Source organism: Piliocolobus tephrosceles, chromosome 13, assembly GCF_002776525.5.
Source record: "Piliocolobus tephrosceles isolate RC106 chromosome 13, ASM277652v3, whole genome shotgun sequence".
NCBI lineage: Eukaryota > Metazoa > Chordata > Mammalia > Primates > Cercopithecidae > Piliocolobus > Piliocolobus tephrosceles.
This window is the reverse complement of record NC_045446.1, coordinates 119,344,797-119,367,382: the sequence shown is the minus strand read 5'-3', so window position 1 is coordinate 119,367,382 and position 22,586 is coordinate 119,344,797. Positions and strand designations below refer to the sequence as shown.

General features: G+C 46.9%; 1 protein-coding gene across 1 annotated transcript in view; it reads right to left on the bottom strand.

The window, feature by feature from the left end:
* Positions 1–1,909: 1,909 nt before the first annotated feature.
* LOC116418419 overlaps positions 1,910–22,586 on the bottom strand; it is a 36,790-nt gene continuing 16,113 nt past the window's right edge. The window contains exons 3-8 of the mRNA XM_031933841.1: positions 10,270–10,371; positions 10,121–10,147; positions 3,962–4,091; positions 3,471–3,541; positions 3,309–3,312; positions 1,910–2,774 (exon numbers count right to left, since the gene is read on the bottom strand). Coding sequence (XP_031789701.1) covers positions 2,547–2,774; positions 3,309–3,312; positions 3,471–3,541; positions 3,962–4,091; positions 10,121–10,147; positions 10,270–10,371 — 562 coding nt within the window. The 3' untranslated portion in view covers positions 1,910–2,546. The remainder of the gene's footprint in view (positions 2,775–3,308; positions 3,313–3,470; positions 3,542–3,961; positions 4,092–10,120; positions 10,148–10,269; positions 10,372–22,586) is intronic.

The window sequence follows — 22,586 nt, the reverse complement described above, 5'->3', positions numbered from 1 at the left end:
GTTTCTGATCTCATGGTTGGGATGGCCTGAGAATCTGCATTTCTAACAAGTTCCCAGTGACTGACATGGAGGCTGCTGGTTTGGGAACCACACTGTGGACGCCTGTGCTAGAGGAAACTTCCAGCTGGGAGATCACAATTGTTATGCGATGCCTTTGGGCTCGTCATTCTTGAGAAAGAATATCCCCTTCCTCTCTGAGCCACCCCATCATCCTCGTACACGCTGCCTGCCCCCTTTTAGTTTACCTGGGGCGCCAGATTCTCTTAGGCTCGCAGGAATTCTAAACCTGCATCTAAGTACCATCGTCCCAATGACCTGAGCACCTGTCTCCACCCCCACCCGCACCAAATCTCATCCACATCTCACAATTCCTTTGGCCGGAGCAACCTGCAACTGTCCCAGTGAACCCTTTTATCCACAGTATCATTCCCGCCAAGCATCTGAAATCACCTGAGAGCTGCCAAAAGCCCCTACTCTGCTCCGTCGCTCATTGTCCCTCCCGTGGCTCAGAGGACTCTGGCTCGGTCTTCCACCTGGTCTGGTGCAGAGGGAACTTACTCAGTCCTTGATCACAAATGAGTGACAAGAAACGGACATCAAGAAATGACATTCTAGCGAAAGAAGGAAAATACCCAAATGTGCATCTTGGTTTTTTTCACCACCTGTGCCCCCTTTGTCCTCCTATTCAGATATCTGGCACCATGGGCAGAGAGGATGCTGTAGCGGCACTAGGCGAGGCCATGGGATTCCAGCCCCACTGTTCCCCTTAGCTGCTCTCTACACGATGACGGCTGACACAGAGTTGGTCACTCCTTCCTGTCTGCCTACTCTTTTCAGCGAGTGGGAGGCTGGGCTTACCTAAGCATAAACAGGCACACACACAGGCATGTTGTTGATGACTAGCAAAACCAGATTGTTTCCCTGCTGTGCACCAGTTTTGTGGAGGCTGATGTATGTTTCCACATCTCTTCATGGCCTTCCATTTCTCACTCTCCCCCAAATAAGGCCAAGTGTGTCCCCCTTAATGGCCTAGGCCAGGCCAGCTGTGCCATCCCTGCTGCCTGCATCATTACCAGGCACAGCTTTTGCCCTGGAGTTCAGCTGGCAGCAGAGCTGCTGATGTGCAAAGCAGAATGGAATCCAGCTTGGCTCTCCCGGCTGTGTGGGCTCGGCGAGGCTCTCAGAATGCATACTTGTTTGTGTCTGGAAATTCAACAGCTGCAGCCCAGGGACTCAGAAAACAGATCCGCAGAGGAAGACCACACCATTATCTGCCCCAGCCAACCACGACCACTCTGTTAACCCAGAGAAGGAAAGAAGACTGTATGTCCTCTGCTGAAAGATTGTATTTTCCGGCTAGTGCTCCTAATGGAAACTGGTACTCCCTTCTAATGGGAGGCCCTGACTCGGCAGGTAATTTGCTGATTAATCTGAATCCTTCAGGCACCTGCCAGAAATATTTCAAAGGTGGTACAGTAGCATAAAGTTAATTTCCAACCTTTCATTTTTAAGATAAGTGAATCTCTGTCTGGGGTTTATTCTCTGCCCTTTATTCCTCTGTTGCTTACCAGAGGGTTTTGTGAATTTACAAAAGTATAGAACATTACCATTCCCAGCCCACTATAGCAGACCAGCCCCTCTCCCAGGGACATATTCCAGGGGTGGCAGGACCCATCTCGCTAGATCTGCATCTTGTTCTCTGATTATATCCACCTGGTTCTATATCCTTTGTGCTTGAACTTTTTAACCAAGTGACCGTCTTCATGAGGACCCTTCCTCTTTTCAGGTGTCCAAACATGTCACCCTTCCTGCTTTCCTCTGGAGCGCACTTCGGAGTTGTTTCAAACCACCCCTCCCTCCCCACACCCCCAAAAACACAAAACTACAAATGACAAGAACAATTGGAAAGTTCTTAAGGGATATTGGCTTTTGCTTTGTCTTGATCTTTTCCACTTGTGGTCCAGGGCAGATAGAGAGGGAGGCCTTGTCAGCCCTGCACTGTGGAGTCTGCAGGGGCGAGCAGCTGTATGTACTGGGCTTTCCCGCATGGTGCAGACTCCCCTGCCCAGGTGCCCCTGGTCCCGGGAGGGGAGGCCCGTGAACCCCGCAGCAATCTTGACTCCGTGTGCTCTGCCCCAGATCACCAGGTGCCTCCAGGAACCTGCAGCATTTCCTTTGCTGTTTGGGAATTCAAAATGGTTTCTCAAAAAGTGTGAACAGGAAGGCAGAATTTACCAAAGAGGACTAGATGTAGCATGACCCTTGGATTCCCAGATTTCTGCTGCCACAGACTCATCACTTCTTTTTGCCCCTATGATGAGTTGAAGATACATTTCGGAATACATGGCCCCAAAAAACAGGAGACAGGGTGAACATCATGAGGACAGTGATGATGTCTTCTGTAAGCCTAGACATGTCCTGGCCCTGAGACATGTCCTCTGCCCTCCTGCACTCCCACTCTGCCCTGTGCGATGTGGGAGGGAATCCCCCAGGGGAAGACAGGCTTGTCCCTGCCCAGAATTTCCCATCCGTAGCTGCACCGTGGGTTAGGTACCCAGCTTCCCCAGGCCCCACGTGTGCACCATCAGTAAGTACTGGAGCAGGAAGCAGAGGAAGGGAAGGATGCAGCCGCATTCAGTCCCGGAGAACAGCAGGCCCAGGTTGCTCCTCTTTGGTGGCCGGGGCTGAAGGACAGTCTGTCTTATGGGGAAAACTCTCCTCCCGCATAGCATGTTTTTCTGGGGACCTCCGCTGAGCTCACCGTCCTGGGAGAGCTGCATGTGGAATGTGGGAAAGAAGGCACCCATCTAAGCCGACGTCTTCACTGGCTCAATGTCGTTGATCACTAATGCAACAATACTGTGGTTGTATTGACCGTATGTATGGCAACATTCTCAACAATACAGGATAACACAACGAGCAACAGTAAAAGCTGGAGTGTCCCGCGAACGGAGTGGGTGGGCTGTGACTCCCACACTTTCCCTGCCCCTCACCAGCCCCTCCTTAGCCCCTGTGTGCTCTCCAGGTCAACACTGCAGAATGACCTGGCCAGACGTAGCCAATAGGCGTGCTCCTAAACAGCTGGTACCACACCTCCCTGGCTCGTTCTTCTTCAGGTGGGGAGCTTCTCTGACCTTCCACTTTGGAAAGAGCAGGCCTTGCTTGAAACTGAGTGCCGGCCAGCCCACATCCCCCGAAATAGATCAAGGGACTCGTCACAGCCACTGCTCGAGTACTGGGAAGAGACATGACACCACTGCACAAGTGCATTCTGAACCATAATGACAAGCAGGGAGCGAGAAAGCCACCTGTCTCTTTAGAACACACTTTCCCTCAGGCCCAGGGCTCCGTGGAAAGAGACAGGAAGGATCCGGCTGTCCTTCCAGCCCCCGGAGCTGCCCAGCCCAGCCCCGGCAGAGGCGAGTTGCCCCAGGAAAGGAGAGAGGAAAGAAGCCTTCCCCAGACCTCACCGTTCCTCATTCCAAACATCTTGTAAGTCCCAGGGGCACTGAAATAGTTTGTCCGTAGCCAAACACAACTTCCTGTTTCTAAGAAAGGGAAGAAAAAAAAATAGTTGAAAGCGTTTTTGGACACTGGAGATTTCAAGTTTCTGTAAACGAGAATGAATCAGACACATGTGGAATGAATTTCTCCGGAAGTAAGAAAAGATGCTGTGAGTTCCTCTTGCTGGACCAGAAAATAGGAAAAGGGTAGCTAGGAGGGGAGGTGCCTCAGAGGCTGCAAGGAGAGAGGCCGTGTGGACATGGGATGGAAAAGAGGGTCCCATTGGTGACAAGGCTCAACAAGGTTGCCCTGAGGCCACATCCTGAAGCTGCTCATTACTCAGAACTGCTCCACCTCTGAAGTCCTGCATCAAATCTCCTCCTCCCCAACCACAACCTCCCATCTTCCCAGATCTTTCCCATAAGCGCATCCTTCCCCATGCCCTGACCACCCCCACACATGTCCTTCCCCCATCCGTCTTTCCTGCTCCTCTGTCTCCAGCTCTTTCCCTGAGCTGCTTGGACTCCACGTTCAGCACCTCCACCTCAATCTTGCCAGTGTTCTCAGTGCCCCACTGACCCTCTGTGCTGCTCAGCAGGCAGAGCCTCACACGGCACCCATTCCCCTCTCCGCACCTCTCATGTCATCCTGCTAGCAAGCAGATCCACACCCCAGGGGAATCCCAGCCCTGAGCACACCGGTGCCACCATAAAGTTACAGTGCTTGATGGAAACTGTCCAGCAACCCAAGCAGACTCCCCTCTCAGCTTTACCACTGGTCGCCCACAGAACTATTCTGCGCTTCCCATGCTCCTCCAGGTCATTGTCCTGCTACACTTCACTGTGAGTCAACCAATTCACCTCCACTGCTAAGTGGAGCCCAGTACCGTATCTCTTATCATGGAAGGGAGAGGGGATGCCAGCTCACCGTTAACAGGCCACGTATAGACACGAATCTAGAGGAACATTATAACTCCCCCTTATTTTGGAGTCAACAGGCATGTTCCAATCTCTGCCAAATCCATAGGAGAGTGAAGACTCAGAAGATTAACTCCTCCTCCTGATTAAATTAATCCTCCAGCTCTCTGAAGGGCACAGTACATCATCAGGTTTAAACACCTAGGTCTAAAAAAAAAAAAAAAAAAAAATGCCAGGCGCAGTGACTTATGCCTGGAATCTCAGCATTTGGGGAGGCTGAGGCAGGCAAATCACTTAAGGCCAAGAGTTCGAGACCAGCCTGGACAACATGGTGAGACCTCCTTTCTATAAAAAATATAAAAAACTTAGCCAGGGCTGTTCCAGCTACCCAGGAGGCTGAGGTAGGAGGATCACCTGAGCCTGGGGAGGCCGAGGCTGCAGTGAGCTGTGATCCTACCACTGCACTTCAACCTGGGCGACAGAGCCAGACCCCTTCTCAAAAGTAAATAAATAAATAAATACGTGCCCAGGCTCCCTCGTGGCCCAGCTTCTCTACCTCATCCTCCTTGTTGGCCCCTCAGTTTCCACCACTGCTCAGAGTCCTGCGCATGGCCCTGACATGGTCTGTCACTCCCTCAGTTCTTTCTAGCTCCACTGTTTGATGGAGATGGCTCTTCAGATCCCAAAGGTGGGTGAGGGGAATGGGGGAAAGCCCTCACAGGGACAGGACCAAGGACAGTATACCTAAGAGAGTAGGCTTTGCACAGTGCTAACTGTGGCCTCCTGCTAGCCTGTCTCTGGTGTGTAAGGATGTGAAAAAACGTCTCCCTCTTCTCCATCTGGAGTTACATTACCAAAAGCCTAGCCTACAAATGTGCCAGATCTCAGGAAGCAGGACAGGGTGAGGAAAAAAAAAAAAAAACCCACAAGAAAATGAAATCATCATTTAAAAAACCCTGTTCATTTCTTATCACCAATCCTGAAGTCTTGCTTGTAGCTACAGATGCACTTTAATTTGTGCAGAACTACATCCCCGATAAACCCATCGTACGTCGAAAATATCGTAAGACTAAAATGCATTTAATATCCCAATAAATCCATTGTAAAGTCAAAAATATGTAAGTTGAATCGTCCTAAGCCCAGATGCTCCTCCACTTACAATCAGGTTACATTGGGATAAACCCATCAATCAATCAAACAATTGATTGTAAACTGAACCATCATAAATTGAGAACCATCTGTATATCCATCCTTTTAAAAATCTATCCTTTCTCCTTCTGTTTCTGTTACATGATGAGGTATTTTCCCACTGTCAAAACGAATCCCTTCTCAATACTGCAGCCCTCCACCCTCTCAAGGCACTCAGCCCCGCCACAATCCCTCCCTCCCAAAGACTCAACCCCTCCCTCTCTGCTGACAGCTCGCCACCAGTGTTCGCAGGTGCTGCGTCTTCTCACTCCCGCATTTCACAGCCATGTCTCTCCGCTCTCCCCTCGCTCCCTGAGATCCACACAGCTTCTCTCTCCAAACATCACATACACTCTTCCCTCTTCCGGAAATGTTCCTTTTCCTTTCTTCTCTCCCCACTGTAGCACACTCCTACTTATTCTTCAGGTCACAGATTAAAGGTCACGCCCTCAAAGAAACCCTCCAAGTCCAACAGACCTGCCTCAATCCTGTGCCTGCATGCCGGCCTCCTCTGCATGCCCTCTCCCTCTGGTTATCCCTACCTAAGTTGTTGAGTTCCTCTGGGTTCTGTTCACTCTTCCTGGCTGATCCCATCCAGCTCCATGGTTTCCATTTTTTCCTATCTGCTGATTACTCCCAAATTTAAATCCGGAGGCTGCGTGTCAGGGGCCCCCATGCCCACCTCATGTTTGGAGGTTCTCTGGAAGGGCTCCTGGGACTCAGCACATAGCTGGGCTCATGGCTGGGCTTTATCCTTTTGCTGCGGTGGGGACACAGGGCTGGATCATAAGGGGTCAAGGCACAGGCAGGGTCTAGAGGAACCCATGCGAGGCTTCCTTACGCTCTTTCCGTCCCCGAGGGTCCCACAGAGCCCACTGTCCCCCCACAAAAATGCAGCAACACACGTGTGACATTTCTGTGCGGGGAAGCCCAGTGGAGACTTAGTGCCCAAAGGTCTTAACTGGGGGCTGGTCACATTGGCACTCTCTGCCTAGCAAAATTCTAGACTCTCAGATGGAAAGTAGGTGTTTGGCATAAATTGTGTTGTCTGCACAGACAGTCTAGCCATGGGGAACCACCTTATCAGTTAACTGTTAACTAGGGATGCTCTGAGAGCCAAGTTCCCAGACGCCAGCCAAGGGCCAACCTTGCAGACAGGTGTTTCTATGAACAGCAGTGTCAGGCCTGCTGTGATAATTCCTTTCTGCACAGGCTGAGTATGTTTCCAACTTCCCACCTGACTCAATGTGCTCAAAGTCAAACTCACTCTCTTCCTCCCAGCTGTTACACCTATAACCTATCTTCTTTTTTTTTTTTTTTTTTTTTTTAGGGACAGAGTCTGCTCTGTCACCTAGGCTGAAGTGTGGTGGTGCAATCATAGCTCACTGCAACTCCTAGGCTCAAGTGATGCTCCTGCCTCAGCCTTCCAAAGTGCTAGGATTTCAGGCATGAGCCACTGTGCCTGGACCTGTCTTCTGTTTCCCTCTTCTTCTCCAGCCCTCCTATCCACTGGCCCTCAAATGCAAACTCCTCCCTCCATCTCCATTGCTGCTGTTTCCGTGGGGCTCTCCATCCCCTTACCTAGCATGGTTTCAACAGCCCTCTCCCATTTCACTTCACATTACCTCTAATCCCATCCTCACATTACTCAGTGATCTTTTAAACATGAAAATTGGGGCCAGGCGTGGTGGCTCATGCCTGTAATCCCAGCACTTTGGGAGGCCGAGGCAGGCAGACTACCTGAGGTCGGGAGTTCAAGACCAGACTGGCCAACATGGTAAAACCCCGTTTCTACTAAAAATACAAAAATTAGCCAGGCATGGTGGCGCACGCCTGTAATCACAGCTACTTGGGAGGCTGAGGCAGGAGAATTGCTTGAGCCAGGGAGGCGGAGGTTGCAGTGAGCTGGGATCATGCCACTGCACTCCAGCCTGGCTGACAGAGTGAGACTCTGTCTCAAAAAAAAAAAAAAAGAAAAGAAAATTGGATCATTTCACTTCTCCATTGAAAACCCTTTGAAACCCTTTAATGGTTTCCAAATGCACTAAGAATTTTTTTAAAAAATCCAAACCTCTTAACAAAGTCCTACAAGTTCCTCTGTGGACTGCCACCTACTAGCTCCCAGTCATTTTATATCACTCTATCCCTCTGGTGACACTTTCTTTTGTCACTTGCTCACCAAGCCCTTTCTCACTTAGCAGATTCCCACATGCCAGTCCCAAGCCTACGATGCTGTCTCCCCGGCTTCCCCCGCTTTCCCAACTCATCCTTAGGGTCTCAGGTTGATGGTCTCAGCCTAAGAAAGTCCTCTCCTATCTCCTCCAATCTAAATGAGGTCCCTTTAACTCTCATAATTAACAATTCTATGTATCTCACGTTGACTGTTCTTTTTGTTTGTTTGTTTGTTTTGAGATAGAGTTTTGTTCTTGTTGCCCAGGCTAGAGTGCAATGATGCAGCCTTGGCTCACTGCAACCTGTGTCTCCCGAGTTCAAGTGATCTCCTGCCTCAGCCTCCCGTGTAGCTGGGATTACAGGCACGTGCCAGCACCCCTGGCTAATTTTTGTATTTTTAGTAGGGACAGGGTTTCGCCATGTTGGCCAAGCTGGTCTCAAACTCCTGACCTCAGGTGATGCGCCCGCCTCGTCCTCCCAGAGTGTTGGGATTACTACTGTTCATTTAATGCTTCCCCCTGCACCCCACCAGACTGCTAGCTCCATAAGGACAAGGACTCGCTGTTCACTGCTGGATATTTGGAGCCAACCTAGTGTTGGCCGTGTGGTAATGCATTGTCTCAGTTAGCTTGGGCTGCTGTAACAAAATGCCACCAACTGCATGGCCTAAACAACAGAAATGTATTTTCACAGTTCTGGGGGCTGGAAGTTTGAGCTCATAGAGTCTGTATGGCTGAGTTCTGGTGAGCGCTCTCTTCCTGGACTGCAGATGGCCACCTTCTCACTGTGTACTCACACGGCCTTTCCTCCATGCATGTGTGTGGACAAGAGATAGGGAGCTCTGTAGTTTCTTCTTATAAGGGCACTAATCCCATCCCAAGGGCCCCACCCTCAGGACCTCATTAAACCTAATTATCTCCCAAAGGCCCCAGCTGCAAATACTGTCACATTGGGAGTCAGGGCTTCAACATATGAATTTTGGGGAGACACAAATCAGTCCATAGCTAATGATCTCAGTGTTCCAAGAAAAAATGAGTGAATCACTGACAGAAGTGTTTCTAAAATGTATGTCTAATCTTGTCACTTCTTTCCTCAAGGATTTTCAATACTTCCCACTGCCTATAGAAGAAGTTCTAAAGTCCTCAGCTCAGCATCTGGGCCTGTGATAACCCAGCCCCGGGCTACCCTGGGGTTACTCAGCAGTGCCCCTGGAAAGTATGGCTTTCTCTTTCAGGAGTATGCCCAGAGTTCATGCCTGTTCAATAGCCCCTGCCTCCCAGGGGTCTGCTCTGCTGTCTGCAGCACTGGCACCGCTGAACCTCATCCACAGCTCCCTCAAAGCATGCTCTCTGCAACCTGAGTAGTACATCCAAGCATCAGAGTGAAGAGATGTAGAAAACTGCCAGAAACATGTGCTCCCAGAGCTGAGAAGCTGCTGAAAAGAAACCTCGTTCTGACAAAGGGCAGAACCACACACACACGGAGCTAGACCTGAGTCTCTGAAGAGAAGAGGCTGCTCTGAGATGAGCCCAGAACCTATCCCTCAGCACTGGGCATCACCACTTATGAAGCCCCTTGCCCACCCTTGAGAACGTCCCCCATCTGCTGGGCAGAGCAGCACAAGACCTGTTGTGAATCGACACAGCCTTGGCCTATCTCTGTGAATGTCCTTCCCGAGTTCTGGGAGTGATTAATGGGTCAGCACGGCCCATAGTGGACTCTGTAAATGTGCATTCCTTTCCTCCCTCCCTGTTGCCCGGCTTGTAAACCTATGCCTTGGCCTCCACATCAAGCATGTGCTTTTGGGTCAGAGGCTTCCAGTCCTGGCCCTCCTCTCCAGCACACTTTCTCCTGCTCCCTAGACAACTGGCATTGCCCTGATTAGGTTGTGCACTATCCCAGTGGCTCGCTGTGGATATATGGGTCCATAATTCCCAATAGCCTCGCTCTGTCTGGTGATGAAAATAAAATCTGGAGGGGAATTTGCTAGAACTTCAGCCTCCCACCATATTGCAAATTGAGAGCTGACTTTGATGTCATCCTAAAGGGTCAGCACATATTAGAAAAGCAGCAGGCAGAGAGTTAGATGGACTGATTTTGAGTTTTGTCTTTGCCATTCACCAATTTGGTGACCTTGGGCAAGTCAGTTCCTCTGAGCCTCGGTTTCTTCATCTAGAAGATGTCCTACCAACCTCAAAAATGTGTGCAAAAATCAAGTGAAAGAATGCTATGTGATGGTGGTTTGCAAATTTCAACACACTACATGAATGTAGGAAATTCAATACTTTATATCCTTAGGAGATTAGGGGCATCACTTACTGGAATAGCATTTTGCTCACCACCAGATCCCCAGGTTGGAAGAGGGTCTAGGCAGAGAAAGAGAAAGAAAAGCATAAAATTACCTAATTTCGTGAACACCAAAATTGGTAGCATAAATTCTGTGTATGCTGGCAAGTTGGAGGGAATTAAGGGGAACAAAAAAGCAGACCTGGATGTGTTTGGCTCAGTGGTGTGGAACTTCAAATCCAGTGCCAGGCTTGGCAGAGATGTGAAGTGTAGACCACACTCCTCTCTCCTCTGAGTCCTGAGCCTTTGGGAAATAAACACAAGATGTGAGGATCAAAATATCAGCTTTATTTTTTATAATAGCAAAAGACTGGAAACAACCTGATGCCCATCTGTACGGGACTAGTTAGATAAATTATGGAAATTCACTCAACAAAATACTATGCAGCCATGGCCGGGCGCAGTGGCTCACGCCTCTAATCCCAGCACTTTGGGAGGCCAAGGTGGGTGGATCATCTGAGGTCAGGAGTTCAAGACCAGCCAGGCCAACAATGTGAAACCCCAACTCTACTAAAACTACAAAAAAAATTAGCTGGGCATGGTGGCGTGTGCCTGTAATCCCAGCTACTGGGAAGGCTGAGGCAGGAGAATCTCTTGATTTTCCTGAACCCGGAGGCGGAGGTTGCAGTGAGCCAAGATTGCGCCATTGTACTTCAACCTGGGCAACAAGAGCAAAACTCCATCTCAAAAAAAGAAAAAAAATACTATGCAGCCATTTTAAAAAGTGAAAAACAGCAAGGTGTTGAACCATAGCTATGGTACGCTACCGATTGTGGACGAAATATGTGAATGTAAGTACGTATTTGTCTGAATGTGTATAAAATACGCCCAGAAGGAGAGATGCTTAAACACAGCTGCCTCTGCTGAGGAGAACTAAGAAGCTAGGGAAAAACAAAGGGGAGACCATTCACTCTCTGCCTCTGTGCACCTTTTGAATTTTGAACTGTGTGACCATAAGACTGTTATTGTGTGCATGCATGCGCCTGTGCCTGTGTGCGTGAATCCACTTTATTGAACTCGATAAACATCTTGGACTTAAAGCCAGTGGGCTCCCTGCTTCCTGATACTCAGGTATCCACTGGAAGCTCAGACTGTGTGACCTGCTCGTGGGGAAGTTAAATCCAGACAGCAAGATGAAGGACCAGAGTAACAAAACGCGTGCTGTCAGCTCCTGCAAAAGAGAACCAAGGGCCGTGACAGCAGCATCTTTCTCCCACTCCTTACAGTGGAAGGGAGGGACTGGCAGTTTCTCCAACTGGACCTCCTGGCCCTGCTGCGGCAGTGTAAGGAGAGGGAGGATGAGGACCCTCCAGAACAGTACAGGAAATGTCAGCATCAAGTGGACCAGGGAAAGATGGGGCAGGTGTGGAACAGTGCGGCTGGGGAGGGGGATGTCGAGAAGGAAACGGACAAGAGACTGCGAGGAGGGACTGATGGACAATGAGAAGGAAGAGAGGTGTCAGGGCCTCGAGGATCATACACTTTCATGACCAGGAAATGGGTGCAACCCAAATATTGTGTTCATGAGTGAGACTGGAGAGCGAAAGGATGCAACCTTTGATCTTGCACAACGAGTGAGGATGCAGACATGATGGGGCCGTGACAGACTTTCACCAGGGCATAATTCAGCCTGATTCTAAGGAGGTCCCTCCCTTTCCTGATCCCTTACTGTCCTCTGCCCATTCCCAGCCCCCACATTTAGCAAAACCACTCCGCTTGGCGTTCCAATGTTCTGTTTTACATTTGGCTTTGTTCAGCAGCAGCCTCTGTTTAGCCAGTTTCTGCTTGGGAGCCAAAGCGTCAAGAAACTACACAAGAAGAGCAGAGCCTGGACAGGATCAGAAAATGCCAGAGATTTTGCCACCAAGCCTGCTCTGCCGAGACTGCCAGGAGAGTTTTGCAAATGGAATCAATCTGAACGTAACTGATGAGAAACATCTGAATGGAGGAAGCCAGGACAAACAGAAATCACTAAGTTTCCCACCGCAGTGGGCTGGAGTGGCTTCCCCAAGACTTCTACTTGTGTGCATTTACCTTTCTATCACAAAGAGGACTCGTGCTGCTTCTTGGAAACCTATCCAGTTCACAATGACGGACCCTGGCCTCACAAACTCTGCTTTCCCTCCAGTCCCCAAGCCCTTCCACGCCCCAGTCTGCAGGTGGTTCTTTGGCTTTGTTGCTGTGGTTGATACATTTTGATAGCAGACGGGTCAGAGGTAGATTCTGGTCACAGTATGGTGTCTCCTTTTCCCCAGAATGTGAAAACGTCAGGAAGCCTCACCCACCACCCAGGTATCTCCTTACCACCCCCAATTAAAAGCCCAAGATACCTCCCAAATGTAGTCAAGGAATTCGGAGTGTGCTCCTGCAGTTTCCACAGGGACACATCCCCGAGGCCAAGCAAGTGGTGGCATCATTCATTGTAACATGTCTCAGATGACGTTATAATAATGGAGTGTGCTTGGCTGCCTAGAGCTGAGAAGGAAAGGAGTTCAATCCTAAAACCGGGACAGTGGTTATCTAGCACATTTCGAGGGAAAGAACACTCCAGTTCTGACTTACACGTGCTTTTGGATCCTAGACCACTTTGTCTTCAGAGTGGAAAATCAGAATACTCTCATGAGATACTAACTTTAGGCCAGGTGCAGTGGCTTATGCACTTTGGGAGGCCGAGGTGGGAGGATGGCTTGAGCCTAGGAATTCGAGACCAGCCTGGGCAACATGGCAAAACCACATCTCCATAAAAATTCAAAAACTTAGCTAGATGTGGTGGCATGCACCTGTAGGCCCAGCTACTCGAGAGGCTGAGGCAAGAGGATTGCTTGAGCCCAGGAGGTGGAGGCTGCAGTGAGCCAGTATTGTGCCACTGCACAATCCTGGGTGAAAGAGTAAGACCCTGTCTTAAAAATTATAAAAAAGAGAGATATCAACCAATAGATAAATACTGATTCAGCAGTGTCCAGCTTCCTTCCCCTGCCTGCATATCCACCATACAGCCTTCTCAATGTTAACACAGAGCAGCTGGCCAGCTGCAATCACCTGAGCAGACAGTGGCATTCAACACATGGACATGGTGCTTTATCAGCCAGACACTCGACGTTTAGCCGGCACAAATCTGGGTAAATGCCAAACCGAGATCTGGCATCTGCAAAGCTTTGGCCCAGGCCTGGGACTGAAGGTGACTGATGATTCTGTGATTGGATAGTTAGGAACCCCTGAGTTTAGGAACGTGAGTGACGCGTCCAGAAACAATTAAAGCATTGGTCAGGGAGTTGCCCTACTTCTTGCGTTCTTTGAAGAATAACTTAGCTATGTGTAACGCTAAGCATAAACATTATGCTGACCTTGATCCAGGAATTTAAACAGTGTCATGTAATGTAAACACTACAAATACCTTCTTGCTGAAATGGTCTGTTTTCAGGATGGGTTAGGGTTTCTTCCCTACTAATGTACTTTGGGGCATTGGATTTTAAATTCACAGTCAGATCCGCATTTTTCTCGCGTTTACACTGCCTGGCCTTCAAGCGTTCTCACCAGCTTCTAAGGTTGAGGGAGCCCTCTACTGATGGCATGGCTGTAATTTCACAGCACATAGCAAGGAAAACTGGGTGAAGTCTAAAGAACTCCTGGATCTGAGAGCTGTAACCAGTCTCGAAACCTAGAGCAGACAGAGCTCTGTTTCTAGAGCCTATGAAAAACCAGGCTCTAGAAACATCCTTGATTTCCTCAAACTATCCACATTATTTCAGGTTTTATACTTTCAGGCAATAGAAGAAATAAAGGTCTGAAAGGAAAGTCGTGTTCTACGCATTGAAAGCTTACATACTTTTGTATGCGCATGCACACGCATGCCCTTGTACAAATGCACACGCACACGCACACACACACGTATGCATGCACTTCTGTTTTTATAAATATACACACACCTACACCTACACACACATATACATACTTTGCAATTGCAGCATCCTGGCCCACTACAGGAAGGCTTTGCTCTGTGTGTGCGTGTCCTGGAGGAAAGGCGTGGGAGGTACATAGAACACAAAGAATTCCAGAATCGTGGGACTGGATGGAACATTCACCCTTTGTGGTGTGTTCAGAGGACAACGCTGACAAGGCCACAGCTTAAGAAAGGAATTCTTCCCAGCGACTGTGGCCTTGATGCTGGAGGTTAACAGCTTAACACCAGGATGTGGTGCCCAATTCTGAACTCAGGAAATTAATGACGATAAGGGTGGGCTGCCTGCCAAGGCGCGTGGTGTGAAGCCCAAGAGAAGCACCTTCTATTTTGAGACCTCCTCCAACCACGGTGAGCTGTCCTCTGCTCCGATGCACGTCCCACCTCTCTGTGTGTGTGCTGCTTTCTTCGACTCTGTTATTCCTAAACTTTCCTGGGTTTCCAACCCATGGACAGTGGGAACAACTTATTCCCTTGCCCATTGATTCATCAAAAAGAATAATCATGTGGTATTAGGAATCAAATACCTGACACAGACGTCAATAGGAAGCTGTCAATGGCGTAACTCTTCCCTTGCCAAGAACATCAAAGGGAAGAGAGGGGAAATGGCAAACAGAGGATCAAACTACGACTGGACAAAAGGGGATAAAAGCACAATAAGGTTCTTTTCCTTGAGAGGGCTCCCCTGGAAAGGAAAAATAAAAGCACAGTCTTGCACCACATAATATGGCCGATGCTGCCAAATAACCACACACACCAAAGGAGCCACCCCTGGAAAATCAAAAGATCGAAAGATGCCACTCCTCTGCTCGAAAACCTTCAGTGACTCCCATTGCCCACAGAAAATCTACAGTCTTTAAGAGGACATTCAAGGTTCTTTGCTTTTCCTGCCACAGTTCCTACCCACCCCAACACGTGTAGCTCACTCTCAGGTTAGGCCGTAGACCACTGTCACCTCATGGCTTTCCTGCTACTGTTCCTTTCTTCTCTGTTTGTCTGGGGCCTACTACCCATCCTTCAAGAGTTAGCTCAGATGTTACATTCTGTATGAAGTCTTCTCCACCTCTTCTGGACAGAATTTATTTCTCTCTCTCCTGTGTACCCAGAGGATTTTGTTTATGCCTTCCTCACCCACCATTATAACACTTATGGACAGCCTTCATAGTTGGGTCTCCTCCACGGTTTATACATTGAGGTCAAGCCCAGGTCTTACTCATGTTTGCATCTCTCTTGAGCTCCCACCACCACCATGTCACTCCATGCCTACCCCCGATCCTTCTCATTCCCCATCCTCATTACTCCTGCCGGGGGCCTACCATAGCATCTCCCATACAATCGATTCTTAATACTGTACATTGCTTGTTCCGTGAAACTAAATTAACATCTAAGATTAGGGGAAAATATAGTTCACTCTAAAGACAGAAAGAAGGCAAGTGAGATATTGTGTCAGATCCTAAGTAACACAAAGTCTCCAATAGGGAGATCCCACCTCTACAAAATAAAAACATTTTTTTAAAACCTAGCCAGGTGTGATGGTGAGCACCTGTGGTTCCAGCTACTCGGGAGGCTGAGGTAGGAGGATCGCTTGAGCCCCAGGAGATTGAGGTTGCAGTGAGCTGTGATGGTGCCACTGTGCTCCAGCCTAGGTAACAGTGGGAGACCCTGTCTTAAAAACAAAAAAACAGAAAAGACCGAATGAGGTGGCTCACGCCTGTAACCCCAGCACTTTGGGAGGCCAAGGCAGGTGGATCACGAGGTCAGGAGTTCGAGACCAGCCTGGCCAACATAGTGAAACCCCGTCTCTACTAAAAATACAAAAAAAATTAGCCAGGCGTGGTGGCAGGTGCCTGTAATCCCAGCTACTTGGGAGCCTGAGGCAGGAGAATCGCGTGAATGTGGAAGGCAGAGGTTGCAGTGAGCGGAGATCGCACAACTGCACTCCAGCCCAAGCAACAGAGAGAGACTCCATCTCAAGAGAAAAAAAAAAGAACTCTCATTTGTCAGTTCCTTGGCTCACGTGGCTCATCTAAAAGCTTCTCAAGGCTGGGTGAGGTCGCTCACGCCTCTAATCCCAGCACTTTGGGAGGCTGGGGTGGACGGATCACCTGAGGTCAGAAGTTCATGACCAGCCTGACCAATATGGTGAAACCCCGTCTCTACTAAAAATACAAAAATTAGCCAGGCGTGGTGACACACCTGTAGTCCCAGCTACTGGGGAGGCTGAGGCAAGAGAATCACTTGAACCCAGGAGGCAAAATTTGCAGTGAGCCGAGATCATGCCACTCCACTCCAGCCTAGGCAACACAAGCAAAACTCCATGTCAGAAAAATAAATCAATAAAATAAAAGCTCCTCGAGGTTTTGAATCCCTCCAGTTTCAGGGCTCTGCCTTCTACATGTGACCGTGGCACACTGAGACCAACCTTCAACTTTTGAGCAACTGTGAATTAAAGACTTCCCCATCCTCAAGACACTTCACTGTCATCTGCTAGAAATTTGTCATAAAAACTATCCAAATATGCTACGAGCAGGAGATGAGTGACACCTCCTGGGGTCGTACAATGAACAGCCCTAAGTGGCCTTAACGATAGTAAGTTGAACACAACCAGTTGCTGTTTGTCTTTCAAGATGGGCGTCACAGTGGTGCATGGACCTTGGAGTGTGAGAAATCTGAGTTCACATCTTGGATAACCATCCTAACCATTAGCTTCCAGGCCTCGAAAATGTAGCTCGTCAAAAAACCTCTTCACAGAGTTACTTTTAGGATTACGTGAGATTTTATTTATTTATTTATTTTATTTTATTTTTTTTTATTGTATTAAGTCTTTTTTTTTTTTTTATTATACTTTAAGTTCTAGGGTACATGTGCATAACGTGCAGGTTACATATGTATACATGTGCCATGTTGGTGTGCTGCACCCATCAACTCGTCAGCACCCATCAATTCATCATTTATATCAGGTATAACTCCCCAATGCAATCCCTCCCCCCTCCCCCCTCCCCATGATAGGCCCCAGTGTGTGATGTTCCCCTTCCCGAGTCCAAGTGAGCTCATTGTTCAGTTCCCACCTATGAGTGAGAACATGCGGTGTTTGGTTTTCTCTTCTTGTGATAATTTGCTAAGAATGATGGTTTCCAGCTGCATCCATGTCTCTACAAAGGACGCAAACTCATCCTTTTTTATGGCTGCATAGTATTCCATGGTGTATATGTGCCACATTTTCTTAATCCAGTCTGTCACTGATGGACATTTGGGTTGATTCCAAGTCTTTGCTATTGTGGATAGTGCCGCAATAAACATACGTGTGCATGTGTCTTTGTAGTAGCATAATTTATAATCCTTTGGGTATATACCCAGTAGTGGGATGGCTGGGTCATATGGTACATCTAGTTCTAGGTCCTTGAGGAATCGCCATACTGTTTTCCATAATGGTTGAACTAGTTTACAATCCCACCAACAGTGTAAAAGTGTTCCTATTTCTCCACATCCTCTCCAACACCTATTGTTTCCTGATTTTTTAATGATTGCCATTCTAACTGGTGTGAGATGGTATCTCATTGTGGTTTTGATTTGCATTTCTCTGATGGCCAGTGATGATGAGCATTTTTTCATGTGTCTGTTGGCTGTATGAATGTCTTCTTTTGAGAAATGTCTGTTCATATCCTTTCCCCACTTTTGGATGGGGTTGTTTGTTTTTTTCTTGTATATTTGTTTGAGTTCTTTGTAGATTCTGGAAATGAGCCCTTTGTCAGATGAGTAGATTGCAAAAATTTTCTCCCATTCTGTAGGTTGCCTGTTCACTCTGATGGTAGTTTCTTTTGCTGTGCAGAAGCTCTTTAGTTTAATGAGATCCCATTTGTCAATTTTGGCTTTTGCTGCCGTTGCTTTTGGTGTTTTAGACATGAAGTCCTTGCCCGTGCCTATGTCCTGAATGGTACTACCTAGATTTTCTTCTAGGGTTTTTATGGTATTAGGTCTAACATTTAAGTCTCTAATCCATCTTGAATTAATCTTCGTATAAGGAGTAAGGAAAGGATCCAGTTTCAGCTTTCTACTTATGGCTAGCCAATTTTCCCAGCACCATTTATTAAATAGGGAATCCTTTCCCCATTTCTTGTTTTTCTCAGGTTTGTCAAATATCAGATGGTTGTAGATGTGTGGCATTATTTCTGAAGGCTCCGTTCTGTTCCATTGGTCTATATCTCTGTTTTGGTACCAGTACCATGCTGTTTTGGTTACTGTAGCCTTGTAGTATAGTTTGAAGTCAGGTAGCGTGACGCCTCCGGCTTTGTCCTTTTGACTTAGGATTGTCTTGGCAATACGGGCTCTTTTTTGGTTCCATATGAACTTTAAAGCAGTTTTTTCCAATTCGGTAAAGAAACTCATTGGTAGCTTGATGGGGATGGCATTGAATCTATAAATTACCTTGGGCAGTATGGCCATTTTCACAATATTGATTCTGCCTATCCATGAGCATGGTATGTTCTTCCATTTGTTTGTGTCCTCTTTGATTTCACTGAGCAGTGGTTTGTAGTTCTCCTTGAAGAGGACCTTCACATCCCTTGTAAGTTGGATTCCTAGGTATTTTATTCTCTTTGAAGCAATTGTGAATGGAAGTTCATTCCTGATTTGGCTCTCTGCTTGTCTGTTACTGGTGTATAAGAATGCTTGTGATTTTTGCACATTAATTTTGTATCCTGAGACTTTGCTGAAGTTGCTTATCAGCTTAAGAAGATTTTGGGCTGAGACGATGGGGTTTTCTAAATACACAATCATGTCATCTGCAAACAGGGACAATTTGACTTCCTCTTTTCCTAACTGAATACCCTTGATTTCTTTCTCTTGCCTGATTGCCCTAGCCAGAACTTCCAACACTATGTTGAATAGGAGTGGTGAGAGAGGGCATCCCTGTCTTGTGCCAGTTTTCAAAGGGAACTTTTCCAGTTTTTGCCCATTCAGTATGATATTAGCTGTGGGTTTGTCATAAATAGCTCTTATTATTTTGAGGTACGTTCCATCAATACCGAATTTGTTGAGCGTTTTTAGCATGAAGGGCTGTTGAATTTTGTCAAAAGCCTTTTCTGCATCTATTGAGATAATCATGTGGTTCTTGTCTTTGGTTCTGTTGATATGCTGGATTACGTTGATTGATTTGCGAATGTTGAACCAGCCTTGCATCCCAGGGATGAAGCCCACTTGATCATGGTGGATAAGCTTTTTGATGTGCTGCTGAATCCGGTTTGCCAGGATTTTATTGAGGATTTTTGCATCGATGTTCATCAGGGAGATTGGTCTAAAATTCTCTTTTTTTGTTGTGTCTCTGCCAGGCTTTGGTATCAGGATGATGTTGGCCTCATAAAATGAGTTAGGGAGGATTCCCTCTTTTTCTATTGATTGGAATAGTTTCAGAAGGAATGGTACCAGCTCCTCCTTGTACCTCTGGTAGAATTCAGCTGTGAATCCATCTGGTCCTGGGCTTTTTTTGGTGGGTAGGCTATTAATTGTTGCCTCAATTTCAGAGGCTGCTATTGGTCTATTCAGGGATTCAACTTCTTCCTGGTTTAGTCTTGGAAGAGTGTACGTGTCCAGGAAATTATCCATTTCTTCTAGATTTTCTAGTTGATTTGCGTAGAGGTGTTTATAGTATTCTCTGATGGTAGTTTGTATTTCTGTGGGGTCGGTGGTGATATCCCCTTTATCATTTTTTATTGCGTCTATTTGATTCCTCTCTCTTTTCTTCTTTATTAGCCTTGCTAGCGGTCTGTCAATTTTGTTGATCTTTTCAAAAAACCAACTCCTGGATTCATTGATTTTTTGGAGGGTTTTTTGTGTCTCTATCTCCTTCAGTTCTGCTCTGATCTTAGTTATTTCTTGCCTTCTGCTAGCTTTTGAATGTGTTTGCTCTTGCCTCTCTAGTTCTTTTAATTGTGATGTTAGAGTGTCAATTTTAGATCTTTCCTGCTTTCTCTTGTGGGCACTTAGTGCTATAAATTTCCCTCTACATACTGCTTTAAATGTGTCCCAGAGATTCTGGTATGTTGTATCTTTGTTCTCATTGGATTCAAAGAACATCTTTATTTCTGCTTTCATTTCGTTATGTACCCAGTAGTCATTCAGGAGCAGGTTGTTCAGTTTCCATGTAGTTGAGCGGTTTTGATTGAATTTCTGAGTCCTGAGTTCTAGTTTGATTGCACTGTGGTCAGAGAGACAGTTTGTTATAATTTCTGTTCTTTTACATTTGCTGAGGAGTGCTTTACTTCCAATTATGTGGTCAATTTTGGAATAAGTGTGATGTGGTGCTGAGAAGAATGTATATTCTGTTGACTTGGGGTGGAGAGTTCTATAGATGTCTATTAGGTCCGCTTGGTGCAGAGATGAGTTCAATTCCTGGATATCCTTGTTAACTTTCTGTCTCGTTGATCTGTCTAATGTTGACAGTGGAGTGTTGAAGTCTCCCATTATTATTGTATGGGAGTCTAAGTCTCTTTGTAAGTCTCTAAGGACTTGCTTTATGAATCTGGGTGCTCCTGTATTAGGTGCATATATATTTAGGATAGTTAGCTCTTCCTGTTGGATTGATCCCTTTACCATTATGTAATGGCCTTCTTTGTCTCTTTTGATCTTTGATGGTTTAAAGTCTGTTTTATCAGAGACTAGGATTGCAACCCCTGCTTTTTTTTGTTCTCCATTTGCTTGGTAGATCTTCCTCCATCCTTTTATTTTGAGCCTATGTATGTCTCTGCATGTGAGATGGGTCTCCTGAAGACAGCAGACTGATGGGTCTTGACTCTTTATCCAGTTTGCCAGTCTGTGTCTTTTAATTGGAGCATTTAGTCCATTTACATTTAAGGTTAATATTGTTATGTGTGATCTTGATCCTGCCATTATGATATTAACTGGTTATTTTGCTCATTAGTTGATGCAGTTTCTTCCTAGGCTCGATGGTCTTTACATTTTGGCATGTTTTTGCAGTGGCTGGTACCGGTTGTTCCTTTCCATGTTTAGGGCTTCCTTCAGGGTCTCTTGTAAGGCAGGCCTGGTGGTGACAAAATCTCTAAGCATTTGCTTATCTGTAAAGAATTTTATTTCTCCTTCACTTATGAAACTTAGTTTGGCTGGATATGAAATTCTGGGTTTAAAATTCTTTTCTTTAAGAACGTTGAATATTGGCCCCCACTCTCTTCTGGCTTGTAGAGTTTCTGCCGAGAGATCTGCTGTCAGTCTGATGGGCTTCCCTTTGTGGGTAACCCGACCTTTCTCTCTGGCTGCCCTTAAGATTTTTTCCTTCATTTCAACTTTGGTGAATCTGGCAATTATGTGTCTTGGAGTTGCTCTTCTGGAGGAGTATCTTTGTGGCGTTCTCTGTATTTCCTGAATTTGAATGTTGGCCTGGCCTGCTAGGTTGGGGAAGTTCTCCTGGATGATATCCTGTAGAGTGTTTTCCAATTTGGTTCCATTTTCCCCCTCACTTTCAGGCACCCCAATCAGACGTAGATTTGGTCTTTTGACATAATCCCATACTTCTTGCAGGCTTTGTTCATTTCTTTTTCTTCTTTTTTCTTTTGGTTTCTCTTCTCGCTTCATTTCATTCATTTGATCCTCAATCGCTGATACTCTTTCTTCCAGTTGATCGAGTCGGTTACTGAAGCTTGTGCATTTGTCACGTATTTCTCGTGACATGGTTTTCATCTCTGTCATTTCGTTTATGACCTTCTCTGCATTAATTAGTCTAGCTGTCAATTCTTCCACTTTTTTTTCAAGATTTTTAGTTTCTTTGCGCTGGGTACGTAATTCCTCCTTTAGCTCTGAGAGGTTTGATGGACTGAAGCCTTCTTCTCTCATCTCATCAAAATCATTCTCTGACCAGCTTTGATCCGTTGCTGGCGATGGGCTGTGCTCCTTTGCAGGAGGAGATGCGCTCTTATTTTTTGAATTTCCAGCTTTTCTGCCCTGCTTTTTCCCCATCTTTGTGGTTTTATCTGTCACTGGTCTTTGATGATGGTGACGTACTGATGGGGTTTTGATTTAGGTGTCCTTCCTGTTTGATAGGTTTCCTTCTGACTGTCAGGACCCTCAGCTATAGGTCTGTTGGAGATTGCTTGAGGTCCACTCCAGACCCTGTTTGCCTGGGTATCAGCAGCAGAGGTTGCAGAAGATAGAATATTGCTGAACAGCGAGTGCACCTGTCTGATTCTTGCTTTGGAAGCTTCCTCTCAGGGGTGTACTCCACCCTGTGAGGTGTGGGGTGTCAGACTGCCCCTAGTGGGGGATGTCTCCCAGTTAGGCTACTCAGGGGTCAGTGACCCACTTGAGCAGACAGACTGCCCCTTCTCAGATCTCAACCTCCGTGTTGGGAGATCCCCTGCTCTCTTCAAAGCTGTCAGACAGAGTCGTTCGCGTTTCACAGGCTTCTACTCCTTTAGCTGAGCCCTGTCCCCAGAGGCGCAGTCTACGGAGACAGGCAGGTTTCCTTGAGCTGCTGTGAGCTCCACCCAGTTCCA